This window comes from Rhineura floridana, chromosome 2 (genome assembly GCF_030035675.1).
Source record: "Rhineura floridana isolate rRhiFlo1 chromosome 2, rRhiFlo1.hap2, whole genome shotgun sequence".
Lineage (NCBI taxonomy): Eukaryota > Metazoa > Chordata > Lepidosauria > Squamata > Rhineuridae > Rhineura > Rhineura floridana.
This window is the reverse complement of record NC_084481.1, coordinates 79162936-79182948: the sequence shown is the minus strand read 5'-3', so window position 1 is coordinate 79182948 and position 20013 is coordinate 79162936. Positions and strand designations below refer to the sequence as shown.

At 41.9% G+C, this 20013-nt stretch overlaps 1 protein-coding gene across 1 annotated transcript in view; it reads right to left on the bottom strand.

Moving 5' to 3' along the window:
- ITGB5 (integrin subunit beta 5) overlaps window positions 1–20013 on the bottom strand; it is a 106580-nt gene that overhangs the window by 63773 nt on the left and 22794 nt on the right. The window contains exons 3-5 of the mRNA XM_061609045.1: window positions 14466–14670; window positions 6715–6964; window positions 1308–1476 (exon numbers count right to left, since the gene is read on the bottom strand). Coding sequence (XP_061465029.1) covers window positions 1308–1476; window positions 6715–6964; window positions 14466–14670 — 624 coding nt within the window. The remainder of the gene's footprint in view (window positions 1–1307; window positions 1477–6714; window positions 6965–14465; window positions 14671–20013) is intronic.

The window sequence follows — 20013 nt, the reverse complement described above, 5'->3', positions numbered from 1 at the left end:
AGAGACAGCAAGCCCAAGGGGTAGGCCAAAGCAAAATGTAGATATAAAGATATATAGATACAAAGTGTGTGCTCTACAACAACTAACTGCATTTTCAAAAGGAATATACTATATTAGTTTAGGGATGATGTGTTTCCTTTGAGGTTCGTACACTTAGAAAACAAAATTTGTAGCCCACAAGACAGGCCCTAAGAGTTCACTAACCCTGCATTAATTCCACAGGGGATGTTATCCTGTGACAGTTCCTGGCTATGGAATCATAAAAAATGGCAAACACTTTACATCTGCTCCTGCAACTTAGGACATCCGCTCGATTTTCAGAACAGCGAAGCCAAAGGTGTGAAGAGGGTTACAAAAAAGAAAAGAAAAAAAGCCATATGAGATATTATTAGCAGCAGGTGCAAGAAACCAAAGTGATATTTAGTGTTCCCTGCTCAGTACAGGAAATAACTCCCCCTCCTGGGGAGTGACCAACATATTATCCTTTCATAATGTTGCCAGTAGTCTGAATAAAAATTGTCACTTTGCCAGGAGTGGAACTTTTGCCAAGGCAGCTGATGAGAGGCAACTGTGCCTCCACATTTGTGAAGCAGGCTGTGTTTTGATCAGCACAGAAGCTATTTTTTTTTAATAAAAGAAAGTAAGTAGCAGAAGCCGAAGCTCTGTCAAATAAATGCAACTTAGCTAAAAATAATGACAGATGTATAAAATAATAGACTGTCATGCCATATACCTTACCAAAATTTAAATGCAAAAAAAAAAAAAAACAGATACAGAAAAATACTTTATTACACACTGTACCAAACTCCCAGGGTTAAATGCAGCCATTGTTCACAAACAAGAGGCATATTTAGGATCTACTGGCAGGAAATGCCACTGACAAAACAGCCGAAGGAACACGTAACAATGGCACTGCCAGATGGGAGACATATACTAGGGATAGTGCCACCCAAACCAGGGATGCACACATGGGCCAGCCTCTCTCTGTTTGTGCTTCCGAAGTGATGTGGGAAGGACAAATCATTACATCTATCTTGGGATGGGATGAGCAAGTCCCGGGTGCAGGGTCTGCTCACACATCTCACGCAAGGTAAGTGTATAACTTCCCCGTTACGTGCTAGCTTAAAAGCACAACTTTTTCATGACACACAAAGCCATTCCAAGAATTTATTTACTGGCTCCATTTTGAAAAATATGTTTCCGCCCTCCATCACTTAGCTTCCCATTTCCAATATCCCCAGCATCAACATGCTACATGGAATGGTAGATATATTCAGCCATTCACCCTCTGCCAGAAGCTAACTTACCTGGCACACAGTAGCTTGTAAGATTGCGTCAAAGCCACCTTCTGGGGCATCCCTATTCCGGGAAACGTTCTGCTTCTGAACTTCTTCATTGAACCTGTCAACTTTATCTGTGAGGGACAAAAGATGGCGGAATCCAAAGGATGGAACACAACTGGGAAATAACTTGTAACTAGAAAGAAAATAAATACATCATTGTGAATCACTGGTCTGCACATTAAGATAAGAACACCAGAGTTTGCTTCATACTTCATATCCACCAAATGTTGCTTAAGAAAAGAAATATAGACATGCCTTCTGGTTTTAAAAATGATTCAGATTCTGAATCATGTACAATACAGCCATTCTCAGAATTGCTGATCACTTATAGATTTCCATCATAACGCTCAGAAGCTAATTCACTAGAAATTAATAACTTCTTTTTGAAGTTTAATAGCCCCCAACAGAATTCTCTATACATAGACTTATTTCTGAGTAAACTTGGAACTGACTGTTATTCAGAATTGAAACACTGGCATAATAAGTTGTTTGAGGAAGACTCACATACCAAGAGAGAGGCAGATAAGTGAAGACCACCTAAGGGTCTGCTCTAGCTAGACCTTCCTTTCCCCTCCTTCAAGGGAGGATCTGTGGGAATGATCCTGATGATTTTTTAAATATTTTAACATTGTTTATTGTATTTTTAAAATATATAATTTAATTGTAACCCACTTTGGAACAATTTATATTTTGAAATGTGGGACATAAATAATTGCAATAAATAAATAATTCATTGTATACATTGTTTAAATGAAGTGGAAAGAATCTGCCCTGTGAGGTCTTATTTAATGCTGACAATCCTAGTCTATAGACACAAACTACCCAGTGAAAAGAGCTCATATAGCTTATAAGAATTTATTTCAGGCTGCCTCAGGTGCGTTTGTCAAAGGGTTCTATGAATTTTTAAAATTATTCTTCCCCTCTTTGTCATGGTGTCACTATCACCTTGGCATTGTGAGAAGCCCACCAGGGAAGAGGAGCCTGAACTGGCCATGACAAACAATGGCTGCTGTCAAACGCTGGGGAACAGGTGGGAGGAATGCAGAAAAATCCTCTGCTTTCAGTCTGTGTCACTCTGTCTCATATTTACACAACTGCTTGATATACTCGTATGGCTGAGCTGACAAGCTCATTTCTCCACACAACATACATGAGTGAAGCTAGTCTCTCGAGTCTCCCTGCTTCAAAAACAGAAAAAATAATTATCCTGTTTCAAAAAGCCTTATTTGCTTTGGTCCACTAGCTCTATGGTTTCATTTTAATCTTACTACTTTCTCTTTTAAGTATGAACAGGAGTCCCTAGAAGCATAGCAGCTTCTACTTCAGTTAGCTAATACTCTGGGATTTGAAGCTGAGCAGGGATCTTATGCCAGTTAGGTTGGAGGGGGGGATTGGCAAATTGGCCATCATAAATAACAGAGAACCTTAACGTTTGAACTCAATAAACTTCTCTCCTCACATGATTCTTCATTCTTGCTTACATTTAAACTCACCAGGTGTATATGCTACATACTAGGACTAGGGTCACCACACAGGCACAGTGAGAGGGTAGGACTCTTGCACTTAGGTCCTCATTGCAGGCTTGCTGTGGACAACTGGTCGGCCACTGTGAGAATAGGATGCTGGACTAGATGGGCCAGTGGCTTCATCCAAAAGGGCTATTCTTGTGTTCTTATGAGGGAAAGGGGAAAGATCTGGGAGGCAGAGTTGGGGGGTTAGAAAGTGCTGTGCTACAAGTATCGAGAGAGTGAGAGAGAGAATGGAGTGCCAGAGAGAGAGGGCAAGGAGAAAAGATTTCTGCACGCAAGCACATATACACATCACATCTAATAAGACAACCTCTCTTGAAATTACATCATTTTTTCCACGTTTCGGTGCACACCCCTTTTAACCACTATCAAATCACGTAACACATCTGTCTCCATTGAATGAATTGCAAAAATCATGGATCCAGTGCTTTCTATCACTGCCAAGGCAGAAAAACATGGATCCAAGGCAATGATCTTTATGGATCCTCATAATTTTTACAAGAAATCCTCTCAAAACCACCATCAACTTATAGGTTCTCTCTGTGTCCACAGAAGTGTTCTGTGATTTGTTGGTAGCTTTGTCATCCTATGTAAAAATTCACACACACATACACCCAAAAAGTACACAGAGTAGCTCTTTCCCGCTTTTTCTTATCGGCCTTAATCATAGTTTAATGTTACACCTGCACTGATACAAACCCTGATTTCAGATCATTGCCAAATCATGCTTAAGATGGAAGCCATGGACAGTAATAACCATGTAACGTTAAACCATAATTGTGGACAAGGGAACTAGGAATTAGCAACAGAGAGGGAAAAAGGCAAAGGAAAGACTGCCTGTCTCGAGATTTGCAAACCAAAGTATACAGAGCAAAAGCATTGTGTCTCTAACAGATTAAATGAGATATTGGCTTTTCTAGAAGGCTTAAGAAAAAGTGACCTTGGGTGGGTGCTGTTAAGAGGGCTCTGTAACTAGGATAAGTAACATCACAGAAGGAGACAAATGCATTTTGCTTTTTGCCTTCCCTCTAAATTTGCTTAAAAACACATGAGGTTGTTTTACTCAGCCTTTTTCTTCTACTACTGTCACCTGAAGTTTTTCTTGTTCCTATTCTGTACTTATAGTACTGTACACAATTATCTAGGCAATACACAGTAATCATCCTCCCTCCCTCCAAAACAAAATATTGTTATTAAAGTGCAGAGATTTCTGTCTCAGAGCAGTGGATCACTTTATAGTTCTCTTCCAGTCTGTACAATTTTAAGATTTGATTCTCAGGTTTTCTGCAAGATATTAGCCGAATTTGGGCATTCAGTGTCTACATGCAAGGACAGTTGTGCAAGAGACAGCAGAGGCTGTCAAGCCTTGCCCCCACCACCCCTTCGATCATGTCCACTTCTCCTTTTTCCTAGATCTAAAGCGGAGAGTCTCCTGTACTTGTGGAGGCTGCCTGCCTGACTTAGAAACCTCATGGCTGTTATCCGCCTTGATTAATCAGTTTACTTTCCCTACAAAGGTGATGTGAATGGCAAACAATGACAGTATGGCTAGAGCGAGTGAACAGAGATAGTTAAGCCAGAGAAGAAAGAAGTGTATCCAGTATCCCTAAAGTCTTGTGCTTCACAGAGCCCAAAGCAGGTGAGCATGGTGTTCTACATAATAGGCTTTGACTGAGTGACACAAGACAACCTTCAGAGCTAAAAAGCTCATCCCCAGTGCCAAGTATTCATTCACTGCCAGTTTAATTTCAGCAGTTAGGCAGCTTCCATGATGCCCAAGGTTACTTACACTGGATAGAAGATAACAGGGTGGGAGTACTTTAAAAAGAGCAACAAAGAATTTGATAAATGGGCTACTACTAAAGCTACAATCCTAAGAACACTTACTTGAGAGCAAGTCTCACTGAACCAAACAAGACTTACTTCAGAGTTAACATCCATGGGATCAGGCAGCAAGTTTTATTTCTTAACAGGCTGCAACTTCCAGGGAGTGCTATATTTTAAATTAATGTGCATGCTTGCCATTGCAGATATAGAATAAAGCCAGTTTAAAAGAAAAAGGTTCTAGCTCTCATGGATTTAGAACTTCTGTTCAAGAGCAATACTTGGATGGCTGTTTGTCTGTTCTTATTAATTGCTTTAGCTCATGTTCCTTTCCACTACCAACTTTGTTATCCTTCCTCCACACTGATGCTAGCCAAACAAATGTTGTGCAAATTCAATGCTGGGTAGAGAAAAATGCAGGCAAACTGCACAATATTGGTGCAAAATACATATATGCTGAAAATAATTCATTATTCTGAATACAGCACACAGTAAGGGTGTACACACACTCTTATGGGTTTTCCGGTGCATGATTGGAGAGCAGAACAAATCCACCAGCCATGCACTCTATATGCCAACATGTGTTCTGGCTGCAGCAGGTGTATTGCTAGCATGTTGGGAAAGAGGATAGAGGAGTACATGACATCGTAGGTGGGGCCAGAAGGCACAGTCCTGCTGTCTTCCCATGCATCGGTCCAATGTGGGAGGGGGCTCGAGAGAGCCTCTGCTTCTCTCTATCATATATAAGCCCTCTTTATATGCCAGTAATTTTGCCTGCAGGGACACCTATACCTGTATATTGGGATTAGAAATAGAAAAATCCCACCAGATGTGGTGTGAAGCTTTGCCAACAACTTTAAAATGTTTTTGTTTTGTTTTTTAATCACAACAGAGCTGTTACATTATTAGAAACACTGACATTGTGACCAATAAATCAGTAGCCGCTGGGCACTTGCTTGAAAAGTATGGGACAGTGGTTGTTAACTCTCGCAAGCATCCCTATAAGTTAGATGTTAATATCAGCTAGAATCCACAGAGCTACTTTAAGCTAGCTCAAGAGTTTGTATTCACTCAGTGAGTCTGGGTTTGTTTTTTTACCTTTTTTTCTTTGACAGACACCACTCACAATGTCACACTCAAGTCCTTTTACAAACCACCCATTCCCCTATAAGTTGCTTGCAAGTATTTCACAGGTGCACACACAACCTGGGACCCACCAAGACAACTGCAACCCACCATCCTAGCAGGGGCTCAATAAACCTGCTGGTTTTGCTGCCTTCCTGGGCCTGCAAAAGCAGGAGGTTGTCAAGCCACAATAAACAGGAGATGGACCCAATTTGGCTTTGTGAATCACACATTATGCAGGCCTGGTCTTCTGCTATGCAGTCAGAGGGATTGCTAGTCAAGAAACTATTCAAAGCATTTGGTTGAGTGGACCTTTGGTTCCTGGCCACTGTCCTGATTTTACTTATCTAAAAGCACAAGCCAAGAATATAAAGAATAATATTTTCAAAAACCTAGGGACCAAAGTTTCCATTTCCCCAAATGTATTTACATATTGCAATATATATATATATATATATATATAAATGTTTTTAAACCTTTTAAAAAAGATTTTTTGTTTTAATACATTTTAATGTCTGTTTTTATTATGTTTCAGAAGATTTTAGTGTTTTTGTTTGCCACCCTGGGCTCCTACCGGGAGGAAGGGTGGGATATAAATTTAACAAATAATAATAATAACAACAACAACAACTAAAACCACTGCATGGCAAACATGATGATCCTACACAAAATTCAATATGCTGTATGCAAACGTTTCTCAAGGGTGTTAAGTGGGGGGATATCTCTGAGGTATCTATCTTTAAATGATCCTGCAAGCTGTGAAGTCTTGCAAGTACTCCCCTGCAGCCATGGGATGCTGCTACAGGTTCTAGTTTGTTCTGCTTGATATGAAACAAATCTTATGTTCTGGCATTCAGTGTCAAAGCAGCAGCAGCTGTCAGACCTTTGCTCACCCAGTGCAGGGATTGTTCTGGTATCTAGGTGCTGTGTAGGAAAAGGGAGAAATATTTTTGTCCACAAAAGAGCCAAACCCAAGGCGGAAATTGCTGGTGAGTTTCCCCATCTCTTCAGCCAGCTTGGTTCCCAGAGTCCGAATGGTGTCCAAATCATCCTTCATGGAGAGGGAAAGGTCCATCAAATAATATAGATCTACAGGGTAATCCTCCACCTGCCGAACCTGCACGTGAAAATGGGCCGGATCACCTGTGGAAGCAGCAGATTTATGACAGGTTAATAAGAAAAAAGGCAAGAAAGTCCTTTTGTTACTCTCACTTTGCATTTACTCAGCTTGAGATGCAGAACCATCCCCTTAACTGTTACCAGAAATAGCCACAGATACATGGCCGAAGTAGGAATACTTCTGCAGAAGGTTTCCTGTTGCAACATGTAATTGATATAACATGCCAAAATCCAGACAGTGTACTTTCCCTTTTGTCAAATATATAATTGATTCCATCAATTAAGGCTTCAATAGCTGCAGGCTGGCAATTGAGGGGGGAAGGGGGAGTGATGAAGCGAAGAGCAAGTGAGGCAATTCTCCATGAATCTCAGTTGGCGACATCTACAACTCTGTGATTCCTCTTTAACCAGAGTCCATGCAGGCAACCAAGCCCCAACTATACTGTCAGGCATAGCTGTGAGCCATGACACAATATGGGTCAACAGCACTTCAACAAATGCCAATTCTGCTGTGACCGTTTGAAGAAGTTGCAACAGCTCTTAGAGAGGACCTCAGCCAGTTGTGAGTGAAATGGGGTGTCATAGCCTTGCAGCTATTGGCTGGGAGCTGTTTCATGTATTTGTTTTCTGTCAAGATAGTTTGCTGTAAGAATAACAGGTTAAAATTAAATATAATACTAAAGGGAAGACGGCCAGAAAGGAAGAGGAAAATAAGCAAACTCATGTATCACGGCCAGCACCTGAGACAGTTCTGGGGAAGCAGTCAGCAAGATGGCAGTTGTCCTAAACAGGCCAACACAGAGGTGATGTGCTGTCTCACCTCCTCTGTAAATGGCTGCTGATGGAGACAGCTCTAGGAAGGGAGGAGCCAAAATGGCAGTAAGTCCCCACCAAGCTGACTTCTCTCTCTCTCTGGTAGTCAGGTGGAATGGTTGTGGATGGAAATTGCTCCAAGCAATCACAGCAGAATTTATGGTTATTACAGGGTCATTTAGCCATGCAATATCCCAGCTCAAAATGTGTCTCGGATTTTCCCAGGGTTTGGGTATCTGTGTTACCTGAGCTAACTGAGGATGGGCGATATTAGCACTGTACAGCATTACACATCTAGCATTAATATAGTCAAACTCTGTTCTGAACCATGAAATTCTACTCCCAATGGTTCAGAAAGAAAAACAGAAGTTCAGTCCAACATATTTTAATTTTTTTAGAGATCATTGTAAACCCTGGAGCCCTTCTGAAATAAAATTGAAATTGATAAATCTCTAATGATTAGTTTCAATAGGCTTTATTGGGAACAATATACTGTAATACTACATGAAATGATGTTTCAAGCACAAAGGATCAGATTTTTTTCATAGCTGGGTGAGTTAGATCCAGCAACCTAGTGCACCCAAGCAAGATTTTCCGCTCCGAACTCTCAAAGTAGGAAGCGGCTCAACTCCTTGGCCATTCAGCAGAAGTGATCCTGTTTATTGCAATATATATTTCGCTTGGTGTAAAAACACAACAGAGACACAGTCTGATTTAGGAAGTGCCAGTTTTAAAAATGCTTCTCTAACACAAATATTAAGGGCTGTTTTCAAACTGAAACCTTGCTTGTAACACTCAGTTGCCTCTTGCTTCAGCCAGTATATAGCTGCCCATAAAGGGTACATAAAGAAAAAGCATGTTTCAGGAACAGCTGTGCAACACAGATATGCAGTTAGGAAGTTACCCATTCAAGAGATAACAGCTATAATCCTCTTCACAGGCTAAGAAAATGAGGAGGGTTCATTTACTTCACCGCCAACCCTTGATGTGACACAATTGTCTGAACATGCACTCTCTTCTTACAACCTTCCTGAAAAAGTTATTCCACAACTTTGATTTCAGTAATAGTCCTAATATAATAGTTGTTGTCCCTCTTCCACATGGCAAACCTTCAGGCAGCAGTTTTAAAATATGACATATGTATCTATCATACTCTATTCCCCGTCGTTTTGGAGCAAAACACCAAGTTGTCAAGTTCATCTTCTGTGCGTATGCATCGCCTATCAATGATGGCCAAGGGAAACTTGGGGAGTGGGGAAAGAGAGAAAGGCTAGAATACATGTAATCTGGGCAGGAAATAAATAATCTGTAGTCAACTTGCCAAAAGATCATGGTCTATCTCCATCTTATGGTCTGTTTCTGGTTTTACTACACTATTTTTTTAAAGCAATTTCTTACCAGCTCTTCACCATGAGGTCCAAGGGCAGATTACAACCATACAATTATATACCATTACAATTAAATAAAACAATTTAAAACAAACCAAGGAAATGGAAATGGACTGCCTTCAAGTCGATCCCAACTTATGGCAACCCTATGAATAGGGATTTCATGGTAAGCAGTATTCAAAGGGGGTTTACCATTGCCTCCCTCCGAGGCTAGGCCTCCTCAGCTGGCTAGGGCCTGCTCAGCATGCCACAGCTGCACAAACCAGCCCCTTCCTTGTCCACAACTGCCAGCTGGGGGGCAACTTGGCTCCTTGGGACTATGCAGCTTGCCCATGGCTGCACAGGTGGCAGGGCACGTAACCCCTGAGCCACTCACTGTGGGGGTGATCTTTAGCTGGCCCTTAACACCCAGGAGACATGAGCGGGGATTTGAACTCACAGACTCTGGACTCCCAGCTAGGCTTTCCTCCCAGTGTGCTATACCAGCTGTTAACAAACCAAGGAATGTACATCAAACAACAGAGGTAGTCCCACAAAAATCACAATTCTGCAAGGCTAGCAGAGAAACTGGGTCCAACTTCTTTTATAGCATCAGCAGCCAGGAGACCAATCCCCTTCCTCCATTGATAAATACGTGATTAGATTACAATGTCCCTAGCTGTAACTGGCGATAGATGAAGGTAGGATTGATTCTAGTTCAGGGGTATAGGAAAGGAGGAGGAAACTGGATGTAAGGAAATGGCAGGAGCAGGGGAAAGGGACTTGAGAGAATGGCACTAGTGATCATAGAATCATAGAGTTGGAAGGGGCCTATAAGGCCATCGAGACCAACCTCCTGCTCAATGCAGGAATCCAAATTATAGCATACCCAACAGGTGGCTGTCCAGCTGCCTCTTGAAGACCTCCAGTGTTGGAAAGCCCACCACCTCCCTAGGTAATTGGTTCCATTGTCGTACAGCTCTAACAGTTAGGAAGCTTTTCCTGACTTCAGTTGAAATCTGGTTTTCTGTAACTTGAGCCCTTTATTCCGTGTCCTGCACTCTGGGATAATCAAGAAGAGATGCTGGCCCTCCTCTGTATGGCAACCTTTCAAGTACTTGAAGAGTACTATCATATCTCCCCTCAGTCTTCCCTTCTCAAGGCTAAACATGCCCAATTCTTTCAGTCTCTCCTCAGAGGGCTTTGTTTCCAGTCCCCTGATTATCATCGTTGATGAAGGGGGGGGGGGAGGAAGAGAGAGAAAAGGCCAGAAGGACTAAACAAAAGGGGGTAAACGAAGCAAAGCACCTAAAAAGGAGGGTTACAGGGGCAAGAAAAGATGGCATTGGCTTGGAGCAATATTTCCATATGCATGCCTTCTCTACAATAAAAGGCCATTATAAACCAGTAAAGTTAAGTGTAAATATTCATACAGAGATATAAGTGCTTTTCCAGTGTACATCTTTTTTCTCCACTTTCACATTTTGTCATCACTGCTTTTAAAGCCCCTGTGATTTCATTTTGTTATGCACTGAAAGAGGGATTTTCCCCTCAAGTAAGATTTTCACCTGCAGTGTAAAGATTCACTGCGCTGAAGTGATTGATGTGACAGATGGCTAGAAAAGCTTTTTTTTTCACCCTGCAATTGCTAGCGAACAAGGGAGGCTTATTTCCATTCAGCTACTATTTTCTCATTGCAAATGCATTCTCCAGGACAATTGGGATGCATCTCACGGAAGATGATTCTGAATGTGTGAACCTGTCTTGATTCAAATGTGAACTTTTAATCAATACAAAAAGCTTTAAAATCAACCTTCATGCTACAGCATTAGCCATGTATATATTATCATATCCTAGCTGCATCTAATCAATTTATTCAAATCAAAGTAGATCAGCCTACCCAATAACCCAAACAGAAGTAGGACCAAGCATACAGGCTGTGAGCACACTAGCTGCTTCAAAAGCAACGAAAATTGTTTTTCTGGCTGCCTTTTGAAGTGACTCTGCCCTCAGCTGGACACACATCCCTTCCCCACTGCTGATTTCAGATCTTTCGGGACCGCCCATAGCAAAGTGTTGGGCCAATCACTGTCCCTACCTGAGCCTACAGCAAAGTGGTTCCATTGGCAACACTTGGAGGGGCAGCGGTTGACCTATCAATCAGTTGTGACATCTGTCTGAAGCTGAATTTTAAAAAAGAAGACTCAAGCTGATCTGACCAGGTTTTAGAGTAACAAGGGGAAGAGTTTGCCCCTGTTTTCAAAAAACAGAGGTGGAGAAGCACTGGAACCGGCACAACAGTAAGCGTGGGGCTAGAAAGATCACCACTGGCAGTCAGAGTGGAGTCTACACTAAGAATACTGCTATATCCAGTCCAGAGAAGGGGAACCTGTGGCTCTCCAGATGTTGTTGGGCTCCAAATCCCATCAGCCTCACCAGTATGGCCAGTATTCTAGCTCAATATAAAGCAGTTTCATATATTAATATGCAGTAGCATTTGGGAGATAGAACCCTAGTTAGCCTTGCTTTCCATCTAGTGCGCTATACAGCAGTGTTGTATGAGAACCGCTAATGAACACAATGAGAGCACTTATGGCAGAAGGGGATTAAAACCCTTTTTCAGGGTGGTTTTTGCAAGCTAGAATGCTTAGTAACCAAATTCCAACAGATAACTATTGATTTATGTGTAACTCCAAGGGGGAGAATCAAAACCCTTGCTTGTTTTGTGCTGTGAAGAATTTTAATGTTAGCAACATTCATGAAATTTAAGAGTGGGGGAATCTGGATGAATTTAGGACTATTACCAGAGAAACACAAGAGCATCCTTATTAATAAATAAATCCAAACCTTTCCCTTGTAACAGGCACAGGGGGAGAAGAATGGAAGGGAATATCATTTGCTTTGTCTCCAGTCTGCCTGGACTACAACACAACACAAACATTCCAGACACATACACAAATGTTTAATGAATCTCTTTTATAATGGCCTTTAACATCATTACAAAGGACCTTTAAAAAACAACTAAATATCAAAGGCCAAATATTTTTGTACAAATATTGAAACTGTACTAACGCCTCTTTTCAGCAAAACTATTTCCACAACAAAATTCTTTCATTTTCTGTTTTGTTTTTCATCTTGGCAGAAAGCTAATAATATGACAAACTCTAGCTTCTGGATCACAAGTTCATCTCTCAAGTCAGTATAATCAAAGCTAATCTTGTTGTTTAGAGGAAAAGTGGGGCCCACCAACATATAAGAAATAATATAATGTGTAAAATTCCCAACAATTTCGGAAGATGGGTGGCTAAGGGAAATGGGAACATAGTTCCATAAAACTTTAATGGCTGAAAAATCAGTGTAACTATCTCAGTCACAGCCTTCCCCAACCTGATACACTCCAGATGTTTTGGACTATAACTGTGCTGGCTGGGGCTGATGGGAGTATTAATCCAAAACATCTGGAGGGCATCACGTTGGAGAAGACTCATTTACAAGGAGGTAAGGGGGGGAATAATGACACCCTAACTGATACAGATCTTATCAATATTGTGGCTTATCCTGTAAACCAGTACTGTGAGTCTCACAGGTATTTCTGGACGAGACTGATTATCTAGAGCCATCACAATCTGGATTCAGGCCTGGTTTCAGAACAGAATCAGATTTGGTCAGCCTGATGGATGACCTTTATTGTGATAAAGACAGGGGGAGTGTGACCCTGTTACTTCAGCTTGGTCTCTCAGCAGCATTTGACCATGGAATCCTCCTGGACTGACTTAGCGGGATGGGTATTGGATACTTTGTATTACGGTGGTTTCACTCTTACCTTCAGGGTTACGTCCAGAGAGAGTAACACCAGGTGAGTGTTCCTCGGTCCCCTGGCACTTGTGCTATGGGGTTCTGCAGGGTACTATTCTCTCCCCAGTACTATTCAACATCTATATGAAGCTGTTGGGAGCGGTCATTAGGAGTTTTGGAGCAAGGTGTCAGCAATATGCTGATGACACGCAGCTCTATCTCTCCATAACATCTGAATCAGGAGAGGCTATGAATGCTCTGGATTGGTGTCTGAATGCTGCATTGGACTGTGCTTGAATCCTGGGAAGACAGAGGCTCTTTGGGTAGGTGGCTCCCATGTCCGGGAGATAGGCAGGTTACCTGTTCTGGATGGGGTCACACTCCCTCTCAAGGACCACATCCATAGCCTTGGGGTACTCCTGGATTCATCTTTGTATCTAGAGGCCCAAGTATCCTCTGTGGCTAGGAGTGCCTTTTACCAGCTTTGTCTGGTTTGTCAACTATCGCCGTTCCTGGATAGGAATAGCCTGACCTCTGTAGTCCATGTGTTGGTAACCTCGAGGCTGGATTACTGCAATGCAATGCACTCTATGTAGAGCTGCCCTTTGCCCTGGTTCGGAAGCTCCAGCTGGTGAAAAGTGCAGCGGTCAGATTGCTGATGGAAGAATATGGCTGACAACATATGGCACCTCTTTTAAAACATCTGCACTGGCTGCCCATCTGGTACCGAGCCAGGTTCAAGGTCCTTGTATTAATTTACAAAGCCCTAAGCAACTTAGGTCCAGGGTATCTTAGGAACCACCTGAACACTTATATCCTTGCTCAGTCACTGACACCTTCTGCAGGAGCAGCTTTGGTCATCCCCCAAGTTGGTGAGGCTCATTTACCATTGACACAAAATTGAGCCTTCCATGTCATTTGCCCAGTTCTCTGGAATACTCTGCCAACAGAGATTCAGCTGGCGCCTTCTGATTTAACTTTTAAGCGCCTGCTGAAAACCTTTCTGTTTCGTCAGGCTTATGAGGCAATTAAGAACATGATTTTTGCAACAATTGACCTTTATTTTTATTGTATTTTTAATGTTTTTTAAAAAAAATTCTATGGTCGTTGTTTTAAACATGTTGTAAACCACTTTGATGTTTTTAACGAAATAGCAGTATACAAATATTTTTATAAAGAAATAAACAATTCTATACTGCAAGGTTCCAAGATAATAACAAACTATCGTTTGCTGCAAACTAGGAACTAAGTGGATTATGTGAGTGGAGGATGGGCACACAACACAGGGCTTACTCCCATATTGCCAAACCATGGTTTGGCATTATATGTGAACAAACCTGTAGAGCAGGGGTAGCCAACATGGCGTCCTCCAGATGTTGTTGAACCACGCTTCCCATTATCCCTAACCATAAGCCATGATGTGTGAGGCTGATAGAGAGTCAGGAGTCCAACAACATCTAGGGGACACCACACTGACTATCCCTGCCATAGAGTATCCAGGCTGCTTGCAAATTATCCACACAAGTTACAGACATTGAGTGCTAGCTTACCAGGCCGTAGATTTAGTGAGATCTTTTGAGGCATTATCTGGATAACATCAGCATTGGCCACACTAGAGCCCTTACTGCTCAAAGGAAGGTTCTTCAATATATTAATGCTGCTTTTTGTACTCTCAAAGTGCCCTGCACAACCATTGGTAATAAGATTTTCAATGAAGTCGCACCTCGAAGTGATGGATTTTTTGTTGCCAAATTCCTGTGAGGAAACAAAATTGAAGTATGGACAGTGAGAAATTTTTTTTGCCCAAAGGATGTTCATGATTCAACACAGAGTTAGCTGGGAAGCCATCTTTGTTATTAGATTTTCATCCTGCCCATTCCACAAAAAGTTCATTAAAAGCAACCATTGGGATTATTCCATTTTAACTCACAACCAAGCCATGGGTTTTAGGCCTGGTTTTGGCACCGAGACAGCCTTGGTCGCCCTGTACGATGACCTATGTCGGGAAAGAGACAGAGGAAGTGTAACTCTGTTGATTCTCCTTGATCTCTCAGCAGCTTTTGATACCATCGACCATGGTATCCTTCTGGAGAGGCTCGCGGAGTTGGGAGTTGGAGGTACTGCTTGGCAGTGGTTCCGCTCCTACTTGGCGGGTCGTCTCCAGAAGGTAGTGCTTGGGGAACACTGCTCGACACCGCGGGCTCTCCAATATGGGGTCCCGCAGGGGTCAGTTTTGTCCCCCCTGCTTTTTAATATCTACATGAAGCCGTTGGGAGAGGTCATCAGGAGTTTTGGAGTGCGTTGTCATCAGTATGCTGATGACACGCAGCTCTACTTCTCCTTTTCATCTTCTTCAGGTGAGGCTGTCGATTTGCTGAACCGTTGCCTGGCCGCGACAATGGACTGGATGAGAGTTAACAAACTGAAGCTCAATCCAGACAAAACTGAGATGCTGTTGGTGGACGGGTTCTCTGATCGGATGGTGGATATATACCCTGTCCTGGACGGGGTTACACTCCCCCTAAAGGAGCGGGTTCGTAGTCTGGGAGTCTTTTTAGACTCTTGCCTCTCACTTGAGGCTCAAGTAGCCTCGGTGGTTAGGAATGCGTTTTACCAACTTCGGTTGGTAGCCCAGCTACATCCCTATTTGAGTAAAGAGGACCTTACATCAGTGGTACATGCTCTGGTAACCTCACGTTTGGATTACTGTAATGTGCTTTACGTAGGGCTACCTTTGAAGACAGTTCGGAAGCTACAACTAGTGCAAAATGCGGCGGCCAGATTGCTGACAAGGACCAAGCGGTCCGAGCATATAACACCTGTTCTGGCCAGCTTGCACTGGTTGCCAATATGTTTCCGGGCTAGATTCAAAGTGTTGGTATTAACCTATAAAGCCTTATACGGTGCGGGACCACGATACCTTGCGGAACGCCTCTTCCGATATGAACCGGCCCATGCACTACATTCTGCTACGAAGGCCCTCCTCCGGGTTCCAACTCACAGGGAGGCCCGGAGGGTGATGACAAGATCTAGGGCCTTCTCAGTGGTGGCCCCCGAACTATGGAACAGGCTCCCCGAGGAAGTACGCCTGGCGCCGACTCTGCTCTCCTTCCGGCGCCAGGTCAAAACCTTCCTATTCTCTGAAGCATTTTAAGTTACACTGATTTACTTTTAAAAATGTTTATTGTATTGGATTGTTGATTGTATTTTAGTATTATTTTGTTATTCATTGTATTTTTATGCTATTTTATGTTCACCGCCCAGAGAGCTATTGCTAGTCGGGCGGTATATAAATTTAATAAATAATAATAATAATAATAATAATGATGATGATGATGATGATGATGATGATGATGTAAATTAGGCTGATAGTGACTGGTTCAAGGTCAGCCAGTAACTTTCATCAGCCACTGGGAGTTTGAAGCCAATTCACCACGGTTCAAGTCTGACATAGATTTGCAATTCTCAAATCCATAGTATGGGAATATTTTTATTTGGCCATCCCAAAAGTTACAAATAGCGAGCAAGCTTTTGAGTTCTTCAGAGCTCATCAAGCTAGATGTTAAACAAAGCCAGTGTGGGGGAAGGGGAGCTTGAACTTTTCTTATGAGCAAACACACGTATCTTTTGTGTGCATTTACAGTATCATTTAAAGTCAGGATATAAGATTTGTACACACACAACATGTGTTTGTATAGACATGTCAGGATGATGGGAAGGTAGCAATTAGAAGAAATAAAGCTTTGGAAACAATGAACGCTGAGGTAGGGAGGAAAATTAGCGAGCTATTATTTTTTACATACAGAGCATCAGGTAAACAGGAAGTTGTTTCAAGTTGCAAAAAGCACAATTTAGACTTCTGCAACCACACAGAGAGTAGGTAAGTGCCAAACCAATGGTTACTCTCTAGCTTCAGACCAAACCCCTTTTCCATTATGGATTACTCAAAGTTGTTGTTCCCAAGGGAATGTTGGCAGGGGCAAAGCAGAGTGAGGAACGCTAATCATTTAAAGAGATTTCAGGAAGCAGGGCTGGAGAAAGCCCTTGGAGAATCTTTGCCAAAGTAGGTAATACCGGGCTTCGTAGACCAGTAGTCTGACTCACACAGCTTCCTACACTGACTCCAAATGCAGGTGAATACATTAACCACTTGGCCACTACTTGTGACATTTCTACCAGATTCCCTGATTTTGCATGCTTAACAGTCATAATAGTACTTATACAGTGCTTTCCCTAAGTACTCAAAGCTCTTCACAAAGAGTAATTTGTTAATCCTCTAAGGTAGACCAACATCGTCTCACATTGCAAACAAAGGGCTGAAGATACAGGTGCTTAGCTAAGGCCATAAAATGAGTCCCCCCCCTCTCTCTGTGTGTGTAAAATGGCTTTAGCCCCAAAGTGCTGCTCTTTAACGTTCTTCTTAACATTTAAAAAATATTAGACTTTATTTGAAAAGTCCATCTTGCTGTTTAGGAGCTTTCATAGGGATCCAAGTTCCTGTCAAAATGAAATAAGAGATCTTTGGCTAGAAGTAATATTTGGTATGTGAAATGTAAATTTTGCCTCATTCCAAATAGTGACATGCTAGCCTTATATTTAAAGAAAGAACGATAAAACTTTAAAACTTAAGTATGTGAATAATGTGTGTGTGCACAAACCTGCACATTTGGTGCTGAAAACTGTTTATCCATTTGAGGACAGAGTAAATATCCCCAAATTATCAAGTTACAAAAGCAAGGAGTATGACTGAAAATAGAGTATATCCCTGTTATGTCCTTGTTATTTCTCTACACACAAACCCATCATTTACTTCCCATAATAAGAAGTCTGCATTTTTAAAAAAATGTTCCTCAACTGCACTTTCTATGCACAAATCATTAGATAAGCCTGTGTCATAAAAAACAGCAGAAGAAAATTTGCAAGTAAGCACAATCACAACCCACAAATATGCAATTGCACAACTCTTTGCAGAGATTTCTTAAAATACTAGGTAGAGGAAAGGCCAAAAGGATGTCAAGTCATGTTCATACATAGCTAGCAAAGACCAGAGGCCTAGTTTTCAGCAAAGGGATAAACCAACATCCAGACTATACCATTTCACTTGAGGATTCAAATAATAGAACGCTCCCAAGATTTGGCTGGGAGTGGGGGAGATTTCTATCCACAGAAAACTAGCACATCCAAGAGAAAGCTAGGCTAGTAATCTTCTCCCTGACATCTTAATCTTTTATACGGAACAAAGTCTTCTGTATAATAGAGCACCCAGTTATGCAAGACCCTGAAGTGGAACCTTCCAGGCATAGGTTGCCCACCTCAGTGAGAAATTGTCACCTAAAAAAACCCTTAAAAGACCATTGACCAGATAATATAATGGGATGCCTGCAAGGGACAATGATACCTTCCACATACCACCTTCAGTTCTGTGCATGTGGGGAGGGAACCCTATGGCAGGAGAGCAATATAGTGTGTACGTTTACACCATTGAACACAATAAGTCTTACTTCGTTCTAAGACTTCCAAGTAAACTAGCAGCATTTCCCCAACCTGCACCATCCAGATGTTTTGAACTGCAGCTCCCATCAGGCATAGACAACACAGCCATGCTGAGTGGGACTGGTGGTCCAAATGTAGTCCAAAACACCTGAAGGGCACCAGGTTGGGGGAAGCTAATGTACAAGACTGCACTGTTAGTCTCCTAGTTGTTTCTGAAAAATGTGGAATGTTTTTGTTGACACAAGATGAGCTTCTAATACAGGACTACTGGCCAAAGCATGCAAATCCATATCACAATGCTGTTGGGTGATTGACTGGGGGGGGGGGAGGCTCTGCCAACCTGACACAATGACAACACGTGATCTTTTTTGCCCACAGGGAGTTTCTCTCAAAGCACTACGTTGCCCTATGCTTTGAAAGGCACTTTGGAGGCACTGCTGATCAGCTGATGGGTGGTACCTGCAAACACTCTTTCAGCTGAGCTGAGCCAGGTTTTTACCTGCTCCATGCCTGCCATCATATATAACAACAGGTGTAGGACAGGTTGGTGTGGCTTGTACAAAATGGCCTCATGGGCCAAATGGGTAGGCCTACAGGCCAAAGGATCCCCGCCCTTGCCTTATCTGTTGCCAGTCAAAGCTCCACTATGCTCTATAACTTTTTCAGAAAACTGTCTCAGGTGACTTTTAGTGCTACTTTTTTATGTTTATAGAATTTGTTATTTGCATTGTTTGTGGTGTTTCTTTTGGGGGGGGGTCTATTTTATTCTGTTACAGTCAATGTACTCTTATTTTAATATGTAAGCCACTGTGGAGAACGTTTTGTTTGGAAAGGCGGCATATAAATATTTAAAAATAAATAAATAAATGAGGGATTAGCCCCTTTGATCTATTAGCAAGTGCAAGTAGAGAAACAGAGGAGTTTACAGAAGCCCTAGAATAAAATTCATCTCTATAGATTGCAATTCTCTCCCATATCTACTGTTTTACGCCCTGAAAGATTGTTCTATGTAAACCATTTCACTGATCTGTGCTTGTTCTTCTGTATTTTTCCTCTGCACTAAGAACTACTCAGGAGTCCTTGGGGTTTGTTTGTTTGTTTTTTAAAATGTGTTTTCCTCCAATTCTGTTTTAAGGATAAAGGTGAATTCAGATATCACGTAAATACTGTATAAAGTGTTTAATAAACTGACTTAACAGTACAATCCTAACCATGTTGACTCAGAAGTAAGTCCTACTGAGCTCACTAGGGCTTTCTTCCAGGTAAATGGAATTAGGATTGCAGCCTAAGGGTTGAATCTGATTAAATCATAGAGTAGACCCACTGAAATGAATGAACTTGAGTTAGTCATGACTAGTTAGATACAACTCATTGTTGTTGTTATGTGCCTTCAAGTTGATCACGACTTATGGTGACTCTATGAATCAGTGACCTCCAAAAGGATCTGTCATGAACCACCCTGAGAAGTAGTCCATGTGAAGGCATCTTAGGATCATAGAATAGCAGAGTTGGAAGGGGCCTATAAGGCCATCAAGTCCAACTCCCTTTGTTCAAAGTACTGAATTTAAAGATATAAGGTGGGTTTAAAAAAAAAATAGCCTGCCA